The sequence below is a fragment of the Thrips palmi genome, unplaced genomic scaffold, assembly GCF_012932325.1.
Source record: "Thrips palmi isolate BJ-2018 unplaced genomic scaffold, TpBJ-2018v1 HiC_scaffold_3, whole genome shotgun sequence".
Classification (NCBI taxonomy): Eukaryota; Metazoa; Arthropoda; class Insecta; order Thysanoptera; family Thripidae; genus Thrips; species Thrips palmi.
In genome coordinates this window covers 3,654,126-3,663,353 of record NW_023144630.1, presented here as the reverse complement: position 1 = coordinate 3,663,353, position 9,228 = coordinate 3,654,126, and the positions used below count along the sequence as shown (strand labels likewise).

The 9,228-nt window shown below is 46.2% G+C and overlaps 5 protein-coding genes across 6 annotated transcripts; 2 read left to right on the top strand and 3 right to left on the bottom strand.

Moving 5' to 3' along the window:
- Nucleotides 1–210: 210 nt before the first annotated feature.
- Nucleotides 211–2,091, top strand: LOC117647985 (protein C1orf43 homolog). Its single transcript, XM_034390024.1, has 4 exons — nucleotides 211–427; nucleotides 605–767; nucleotides 851–1,070; nucleotides 1,149–2,091. Exons 1-4 carry the CDS (start codon nucleotides 269–271, stop codon nucleotides 1,345–1,347), a joined length of 741 nt encoding a protein of 246 aa, XP_034245915.1. The 5' UTR covers nucleotides 211–268; the 3' UTR covers nucleotides 1,348–2,091.
- On the bottom strand, nucleotides 2,074–2,928 carry LOC117647986 (probable 28S ribosomal protein S16, mitochondrial). The gene is made up of 3 exons (XM_034390025.1): nucleotides 2,790–2,928; nucleotides 2,517–2,676; nucleotides 2,074–2,436 (listed from the first exon to the last, which is right to left on the bottom strand). The coding sequence occupies exons 1-3, from the start codon at nucleotides 2,901–2,903 to the stop codon at nucleotides 2,216–2,218; spliced, it is 495 nt and encodes a 164-aa protein (XP_034245916.1). The 5' UTR covers nucleotides 2,904–2,928; the 3' UTR covers nucleotides 2,074–2,215.
- Nucleotides 2,901–3,487, bottom strand: LOC117647987. The gene is made up of 2 exons (XM_034390026.1): nucleotides 3,225–3,487; nucleotides 2,901–3,074 (listed from the first exon to the last, which is right to left on the bottom strand). Exons 1-2 carry the CDS (start codon nucleotides 3,460–3,462, stop codon nucleotides 2,929–2,931), a joined length of 384 nt encoding a protein of 127 aa, XP_034245917.1. The 5' UTR covers nucleotides 3,463–3,487; the 3' UTR covers nucleotides 2,901–2,928.
- LOC117647984 (CDK-activating kinase assembly factor MAT1) lies at nucleotides 3,324–4,959 on the top strand. Its single transcript, XM_034390023.1, has 4 exons — nucleotides 3,324–3,465; nucleotides 3,703–3,844; nucleotides 3,947–4,239; nucleotides 4,332–4,959. The coding sequence occupies exons 2-4, from the start codon at nucleotides 3,718–3,720 to the stop codon at nucleotides 4,884–4,886; spliced, it is 975 nt and encodes a 324-aa protein (XP_034245914.1). The 5' UTR covers nucleotides 3,324–3,465; nucleotides 3,703–3,717; the 3' UTR covers nucleotides 4,887–4,959.
- A 122-nt stretch (nucleotides 4,960–5,081) lies between these two features.
- On the bottom strand, nucleotides 5,082–9,021 carry LOC117647983 (caprin homolog). Of its 2 annotated transcripts, XM_034390022.1 has the most exons (9): nucleotides 8,832–9,019; nucleotides 7,669–8,070; nucleotides 7,423–7,593; nucleotides 7,251–7,350; nucleotides 7,054–7,172; nucleotides 6,621–6,980; nucleotides 6,381–6,543; nucleotides 6,018–6,308; nucleotides 5,082–5,934 (listed from the first exon to the last, which is right to left on the bottom strand). In XM_034390022.1, exons 1-9 carry the CDS (start codon nucleotides 8,949–8,951, stop codon nucleotides 5,822–5,824), a joined length of 1,839 nt encoding a protein of 612 aa, XP_034245913.1. In that variant the 5' UTR covers nucleotides 8,952–9,019; the 3' UTR covers nucleotides 5,082–5,821. The 2 variants fall into 2 exon arrangements, with proteins under 2 accessions (XP_034245913.1, XP_034245912.1); XM_034390021.1 differs by having other exon boundaries at nucleotides 7,054–7,350; nucleotides 8,832–9,021.
- Between the last annotated feature and the right edge of the window lie 207 nt (nucleotides 9,022–9,228).

Here is a 9,228-nt window from a genome sequence, read left to right as displayed (position 1 = left end):
AAAGGGTTGCTTAAATGTCGAGCCGAGTCTGACGTCATCCCGACGCTCCCAGCGTTGGTGAAACAACATTCTGGCTGGATCCACTTCTTTGGCGCCACAGAAAGAAATAATGGCAGTGTCCTGCTGGTGGCGCCGGCAGGCTAGGCAACCCCTCCTACTGCCGTGCAAGATGGGTAGCTCTCTTCGCCAGGCGCCGCCCACCGCGCATGCGCGTCAACAGGTAAACAAAAACAAATGAGGAGAAGACAGCGTAGCCTCGACCAAAATTATGGTAGAACAACTGTCCGGAGTCACTGTCGTCATATTTATAGCATGTGGGGTACTAACGGTGATCCTCCTCTTCATATTCGCCAAGAGGCAAATCATGAGATTTGCCCTGCGGTCCCGAAGAGGTCCGCACGTAGCAGTAGGGCACGATGCAGATAAGGTTTGTAGGTTAAGTCTGCTTTCTTGCAAGTTGAAATTGCATTTGACAGCTGAATGGTTTGCTTCAATGCTGCTCCATAACGTCAGGATGAGTGCCAGTCGAAGAAGCATTCAATGGGAGCTTTTTTTTGACCTCTGCACTTGTGACTGTCACCTTAACACTGCTTATTTGTTTCAGGGTTTACGAATGGAAATGGAAAGACGACTAGATGTGATTCCTCGTATTGTTCATGAACCAAAACTAATTAACGAAGATGATACTAGGTACATTCTTCCTCCAGGTTCATTGTTTCCACCCTTTTATTATCGTCTCAAGGCAGTTGACGATGTAAAAACTCTTGGTATGTCTAATAACCTCGACCCAAAGGCCCCGAATTTTGACATTGTTCAATGTTTGATTTCCATTAATATCTCCAACTTTCAGAAGCAGAGATCTTAAAGCAAGATAGTTCAATGCACCGTCACCCCACTGAGAACTTACGAGCGTTCTTGCTGTCGTCTTTGGCTGCTCCACTTGATGGCTCTGGCCAGAAAATGGTTCATCAATTCTGTGATATGTACGAACATGCAAGGCATGACCCAGCTGATTTTGGAGATGAAGAATATCAAGCTTTTTCATGTCTTCTTGTGAAACTAATGGAAGCGTGAGTTTCATCTTGTTTAACCCTTCTAAGTGTTATCAAAAGATTGGTCTCTAAATTTTTGAGTTCTGTCTTTTACAGGGCAAAGCTACTTAAATCATTTCCAAACAGCAGGAAGACTAGTCCAAACCGAACACCTGTCCGCAGGGTGCCAGATCCTTCTAAGCCTCGAACTAATACTGTGGATGTGAAGTTACAGTTACGGGATGAAAATTTATCAAGACCAAGTACACTGACTGTTCCTGCAGGAGAAGGTGATAGCAGTGAGACTCCTGTATGACTCATTCTTCTTTATTGTTGGTGTTCATTCAATTATGTTTTAAATTTAAAAAATCGAGCTTGTTTTTGTGAAGATACTTTTATTGCATTTGCTTTTGTTCAGAAATTGTGCAAAGTTCTTTTTATTAATATTGTATTTATTCATAAACCTGTGATAATATGTTTAAGATTTACCTATGCACAGGAGTTAATGGTGATAAGTTTCTCATTACATAGAATTATGTCACATAGTTTGGCATCTTCAGTTCAAATCCAGTCATACATAGCAATTGCCACAGTTCATTGTATGAATTGGGGATGTATTTAATCAAAGTTCTTAGTAAAGATATTTTTTATTCCTGCTGGCCCTTTCCTTCTTACTGTGTGTAAATGCAGCTACTTTTTTAAGCAGTTTATAAAAGGATGCAAGCTAGATAAAATGTTATTTTACAATTGGGACTGTATAACGTAATGGTTGTTATTTTATTTTTGTCAAAATGGGTTCGTAATTTGGCAGACTTGTCAAAAGGAAGGCTTTACTCAACATTCATGCATCTGTGTACTTGCAGTGTGTTTTCACTTCAAATCCATTTTTTTAATACTGTGTCAAGTAGAATATCATCCTTAATGAAGCATTAATCAACCAATAATTGTGTTCAATTCACCTGACTGATGTGTGACCTTTCTCATGCATATTTGTTGTCCATTGTCAAGATCAAAGTGTGAGGATGACAAAAAAAAAAATATATAAAGCATGCATACTGAATGAGTTTTAATGATTTATAAAATATTCCTATGTACAAGTACAGACATTTAACATTAACAAAACTTTCAACAAGCCCTGGTCTCAGACATCTAAGAAAAAGCGAGAATAGATTGTGGTGGCTAGATCATGAGGATTGACTGGATTCCTTCAATTCCTCAGACTCTTTTAACTCTTCTTCCACTGCAGGTGCTTTTAATCTGTCTTCGGCTTGCTGCATTAGAATCTTCTTACGCTCACGCCAAGTCAGCTTTTTAGGCATAGGCGGTTCAGGCAATTCCGCTGCTCTCCGCTTCTCCCACGCATGAATGTATGAAGACGGGTGGATGGGAAGGAAACCAACCATACCTGCAATGCATAATCAGTGGTGAAGTAACTATTGCAATACCAACAAAATTTATATGAAACAGCAAAAACATAATACATACCCAACATAGCTGCAGCATCCTTTGACAGTTTGGCTCCTTCGCCAAGCCAAAACCGTATTCTCTCAAAATTACATGAGACCAGCTTTTCATTACGTTCATTTGGCAATGGATCGTAAGTTCCTAGCTGTTCTATACACTGTTCCCATTGCTCCACCATTTTCTAGTAAAAGTCAGATTTGGATTAGACACAGCAGCCACATCTCCGAAATGATGGGAGGAATGAATGAAACTAGTAGCTAAAGGTATCTGGAGGCGCAGACGGCAGACACTCACATCGGTCACCTGAAGATGGTAGAAAGGACGGTTGGCGCATCCTTTTCGAGAAAAACGAATGACCAGCTTTGGCACAGCTCTCAACGCTGCTCCACCAGAAGCTGGAAGCGGCATAGCTATGAACTACAGAAAGATTTTCTCAAAAGTTATCGTTAGTTCGTCCAAAACGGAGCACGGTTCTAGGAAGGTTATTGTTGACTAGCAGACGCCTCTCCCCTCTCAGTTTAGCCAACTCTTCAACAGCTTCGGAACCAGATTTTTGGGACAGCGGTTTTGTGCGGAACGCTGTTGGTAGATGTAAAATTTCAGAGATAAATAATGTTCTGAGTCCAAGTGTTACACATCAGGTCACATTTATTGGAAAAATCCTGTCAAAGAAAAATAATTGATCTGACTTAAGAACTTGTCATAACAGCAGGACTGAATTTTGCATACCACCCTCTAGTTTCGGTTTTGCCGAAGTTTGCCGAAGTTTGCCGATGCCGCTTCCGAATGTTTTGCCTGCCACTTGCCACAGCACAGCAGCCAGAACAACATTTGTTTTCGTTGTCCTCAAAGTGGAAGAGTTGATCAAAAATGACTTGATTTGTGTGTGAACGTCTTCACTCGAGATTGAAGAAGTACTCCTCATCTGCAGACAGATCATCTTTACCTGGTCGTATCCATTTTGCATAACGTACGTTCCTACAAATTTTAAAAACAATAAAGCGACTCTTAACCTTCCAAAATTTCAATGAATAAAATTTGCTCCTGGTAATTTTGTTGTGTGGAAATTTATGTTTTAAAAATACTGCTTTAACAATTGGAATATTCGCTCAACCACATCCCCAGGGGGCATGCTTCTAGGTTGAAATGTTGACCATGTTTCATCCATTGCACCTGTCACACTGACATATTGTTTCTTTATGCACAGGAATTGAGCTCCAAGATGGATATGGATGTGACATGTCCCCGTTGCAAAACGACCAAATACCGAAATCCATCTCTCAAGTTGATGGTAAATGTTTGTGGTCACGGACTATGCGAAAGTTGTGTCGAACTTCTATTCCTCAAAGGTAATAATTCATCAATGCTCCTTGCAGTTAATTACAAATCTATGGTTTCTCTTTTTAAGAATTTTATATTATAATTTATGTCCATTTGTGCATTCTTAACAGGCTCAGGAAACTGTCCAGAATGTGGGATTGCTCTGCGGAGGAGTAATTTCCGTGTTCAACTGTTCGAGGATTCCCAAGTGGAAAAGGAAGTTGACATTAGGCGGCGAGTTTTAAGAGACTTCAACAAGAAAGAGGAGGATTTTGCTTCTCTCAGAGAGTACAACGACTACTTGGAGGAAGTAGAGACCATAATTTTCAATCTTGTAAATAACATTGATCAACTGGAAACAAATAAAAAAATAGAGAAGTTCAAGAAAGAAAACAGGGAGCTGATCTTGAAAAACAAAGTTCGGGTGTGTAGTGTCAATTTAATTGGCTTATTCATTGTTCTTTCTTTTTTACTTGAAATATTTTCTTTCTAAATTAACTGTTTTTGTGGTAACAGGTGGGACGAGAAGAAGTTGAACTGGAACTAATGTTAGAACAAGAAGCAGCCCAAGAAGAGGCTAGACGAGCTCAGATTGCTCTAGAGGAAAAAGAAGAAAAGCGAAGGAAAATTCGGAACAAAGAGGCTCTCATTGATGAACTCATGTTTTCGAATGCCAATGCTCAGAGCATCCTCCAAACATTTGCGGAAAGTCGTGCCCAAGATGGCCCTGCCAAGCCTGCTTTGCCTTCAGCGCCTGTTGCCGCACGGGCTACCCAGTTCTCATCAGGAATCCAGATTGGACGTGGCAGTGGCCAAGTAGAATTCCTCCCAGTTCCTAGGATAGACGACACTCCGCTGTACCACTATGAAGCGCCACAGCGGCTGTTCGACGGTCCAGATCCTCCCTCAGGCCAGCAAGTCATTCAAGATGGTTACCTCAGCCACATCAGAGGGGCTTCAGAGGAAGAACGTGCAGGAGGCTACAGTTCTCACATTGGTTGTCTTAGAGCTCTGGAAGATGCCATGGCTGGTTTGTATTATAAGGCCAACCGTGGAGAGCCAGTCTTTTAACTGTATGTTATCGTATGCTGTTATGTATGTACATATTTACATTCTCCAAATAAAATAGTTTTTATTTGATCAATATTTGTTTCCATCCTATCTGTCAATCTACTTTCATTGTCAAAGCATGCTTATGGCACTTCTGTGCTTCAAAATTTTTAGCCACAGGACATGGGTGAAATACTAGAGAAGATAACACATGGATCTGTTGCAAAGTACTTTATTATGTTGGAAGATGTTTCTCTTGTGGATCAGCAGTAGAAACAACTAATAACAATAAGAATGAATTATCACATTCATCAAATACAAAGAAAAATAATCAAAGCATACAATGGAAATGTAATCAGCAATAAGTTTCAGTAGCAACATCAATCACTTATGCTACCAAATTCCCATGCCACTGAACTCCACACAAAATGCTACTCCTGACACTTAGCACAGAAAAACACCACTCTTTTTTTAAGTTTTTTTTTTAACTTTTTCAAGTAATGTATACTGTTTTTTTGTACTTTTTATATAGAATAAAATTGTTACTTAGTTCACTGGAGTTTCATAATGATGTTGCCTTGGAGTGAAAACTACCCTCTGCTTGAGAACAGTTGAATACTTTTGATGTTGAGCAAGCCATGCTGTGTTAAGCGCCAACCCCAAGCCTACACAGCCTATGAAATGACAAGACTTAAGACTCCAGCCAAACAAACACAGTCAGCGACAAATCTTAAAAGAGCAAGTGTGCTAGTTTTGCTGGAGGCCAGCCAGTCGTGGGAATTAAAAAATAATTATAAGAAAGGAACTTTTTTAACATGATATACAATGCTAACAATAGTTACGAAATACAAATTAACAGAATTATTAAGACTGGTCCAAAGCCACATTGCAGCCGTCAGCCGAAATGCTGGGGTGGCTGGCTATTTAGTCGGTCGTGTCTTGCGTGCTCGGATGCACTACGGCTTGGGTCCAGCTCCTGCACTAGGAATTCCCTGTCCCTGGCCGCCGGTCTGGCCGCCCCTGTATCCACCGCGGCCTCTGGAGTTGCCTCGGGGAGCGCCCCGCGGACCTGTGAGAGAGCAGTCCACGTTAAGTCACAACCAAACAAAGCCGCTGCTTGACCACATCAACGAGCAATATTCAAAAACCTACCTCCTCTGTCCATTCCCCCTCTGTTAGGCCTGGGTCGGTCCGCGCCGCCCCGTCCTCGGTAGCCGCCGCCTTGGCTGTCCTTGTTGTAGCCGTTCTGGTAGAAGTTGTTGCCGCCTTCGCTGCTGCTGTTGTTGTTGCGGTAGAAGGGCCGGTCGTTCTGGTAGGGCCGGTCGCTCTGGCCGCCGTTGCCGCCCCTGCCCCTGAAGCCGTTGTACTGGCCGCGCGGCTTGCCTCGGCCACGCTGCTCTCTGTCCCCGCGGTCTCTGTTGTTTCTCTGGGTCTGGTAACCACCTGGCAAACGGCAAAGAAAAGCCTCACTACCAGTCCAAGCACCACGGAGTCGACCAAGATCATCTCACTCACCATCATTATTGTTAGACCAGTCATTTTGATTTCCTTGCTGGTTGTTCCAGTCATCGTTAGTCTGGTTGTTCCAGTCATCATTTTCAGACCACTTGTTACTGATGGTCTGCTGGGCAGGCTGCGAGGATTGATCGGGTGACGATTCAACAGCATGATTCTCATTCTAAAACAAGACAGAAAATAAATTAAGATCAATTCAATATTAGGTAAGCAGTGAGCATTGCAGAAGCATCAACTCACCACATGATCGTTGCGTGGCTGATCATATCGGTCGGAATGAGGGCTGTACATCTGTTGCTGGTACATCACTGCTGGATTGCCAGCGTTTGGTGACACGGGTGCAATGTGAGGCTGAGGAATGGGCAAGTTAGCTTGGGGGTTGGGTGCATTGAAATTTTCACCAGGGAGCTGGTGAACAGGCTGCATGTGTGGGGGAGGCTGGTGCTGTGGTTGGTGGAACATGGGGACGGCAGATGCTGGTGGCGGGTTAACTTGAGGTGGAACGAAGCTCTGGTTGGTGAAAGTCTGTGTGGGGATGGCGGATGGAATAGCGTGAGCGGGCGGAGGTAGAGTAGGGTCAGGTGAATCCAGCTCAGACTCCTGGAAACATACCACTCATTAACAAATCTGCTAACACAGATGAAAACTCAGAAGCTATTGAAGATGAACAAACCTGAAGGAAGTTGAAGCTTCCGCTTGTGACTGAGTTGATCACATCATGTGGCCGGAGGGGAACAGGCACAGGGGGCTGTGTGGGAATTTGGTGTGGAGCAAGAACCGAAATAACTGCATCTGAAATTTGAAGAGAGGGTTGAACTAAAAAATCCGATGTTCTTGAAGTTTGGATCCTGCAAGGGCATTGATACATACCTGGAGGAGCCTGGAATGTAGGATTCACAACTTCAGGTACAGGAATAGGTTCTTCCACAGGAACGTCAGCCATCAATCCACCGTCAACAGCAACTTCAGCCTAAAAAATTGACGCAGTCATAAAATGTTGAACTAGGGCAAAAACACAGGCACAAATGTTGGGACAACTCACTTCCTCAGCTGGAGTTTCTGGGACGGGCTCTACAGCTGGCTTGTCAAAGTACCCACAGCCATGAACTGCACGGATCTTCTCTTTGAACACAGCATAGGTAACACCACCAAATTCCTTTGGCTTCCCATCGATGGCACTCAGGAAATGATCAGCGGCAGAAGCTATTTGCTCCTGAAACAAGACATGTCAGTGAGCGGAGGATAGTGCAGTAAAAGAGAGGAAGAAAAATCAATAAGGCATGCTTACATCAACGGTGGACTTGGCATCTTCATAAACCTTAGGGGTAACAGTCTCATAGAATGTATCAAACAATTGCAGGTCCGTGTCCGTTAACTGAATAGCACCATTCTGGCCACTCAAGAAGTCTTCCCGTACTGCATCAGTTCCAATTTGGTTAAGGGCGTTTTGAATAAGGAGGACATCCTTGATTCGGGACAAGTCATGGGCTTGCCGTTCAAGGGCATCCTTCCGAGCCTGCTTCTTGGCCAGTTTCGCAGCATCCGCTGAGATAGAATTGAATTGTTTGCAGAGGTCCCGGGCGAATTCCAGAGTTTGAATAACTTCCTCATATTTGGCGACGGCTGCTAGCTGTTCAGGCTGAAGTTCCTTGCCCTCTCGCTGGAGAGCACGGTATCCATCAAGCTTGCCCTGGAACAATCACAACAACCCGTGAGACAAACAGATCCACACCCTCATCGAGGAGCGCCGCTGACAACCGCCAAATTCGATGACTAACAGAAAGCTAGGGTTATGTCACTCTGAGCACCAACACTCGGTGTGACTAAGCCGGCCGACGTGGTGCCAGCCCCGAGGAACACCCCGTTCGAAACGCGAACACCGCCACACCGCAGCGGGCCGGGCCCGGTTCGATCCGGCCGGTTTCAAGGTTCCTGGAGACGACCCCGTCGAGTAGGAGTAGGCGCAGCGGAGCCTGACGGTGGCCTGGCCCTGCCGCCGCACGGTGGCGCAACCAAGACCAGGCAACCTGGAGTCCAGGGCCTCGGCCAGGCCTTGGCCGCGCCGCCCGTCGGTACAAGGACCTCGGCGTACACCCGCGACCGCGACAACGCCACCGGCCTTCGCGTTCCCTGCCGCGGGGCGGGACGGCGCGGACCGGACGAGCCTTTAGGCCTTTGTTGTGGTGCGCGGGGCCGGGGGCCTCGGGGCCCCAGCCCGCCACCCACGCCGGTGTGTTTGCAATCGGAAAGGGGTTCCCGACGGCCGCGGCTGCACCGGCCGGGCCAAGCGCGACGCGGTGGACAAAGTTAGAGCGCTTCGAGGCCACAAAGCGGATCGCTTGGCTTTCGGCGGCCGCTGAGCACATGGCTTAGCCAACATGGCGGCACGCCGCAGCGGCTGACAGTTACACGCCCCGTCCGCCGGCGCGGCCCTTCGCGCTCACCACCTACCTTCCTCTTCTCCAAGTTGCGGATTTTGTGCTCTATGATAATGATGGCCTGCCGTAGGGGGTCCGGCGGCGCCTCCGTAGAGGCCTGTTTGACTAATTTGGCTGACGACGCTGACGGCATCCTCACGCGAGCAACAACAAGACACGACTGGCTCCGCTCGCTCGCCGAAACGCACTTCGGAGCGACGCCGCCAGAGAGCGCGCGCCGCCAAGGCGAAACAAGTGACGGTGCGTCCTGGACATGGACAGCTCTGCACTTCCGGTTCCGAGACGAGATTCGGCTGTGGCGCGCTGGACGGTGCTGGACGGCGTTTCGGCAGTGCTTGTCACTGTCTTTCTCGGACTCCTGCGGGGGCACCGTGGTGCGAGAGGAACAGAGCGAAGAAGACAGAGCACGG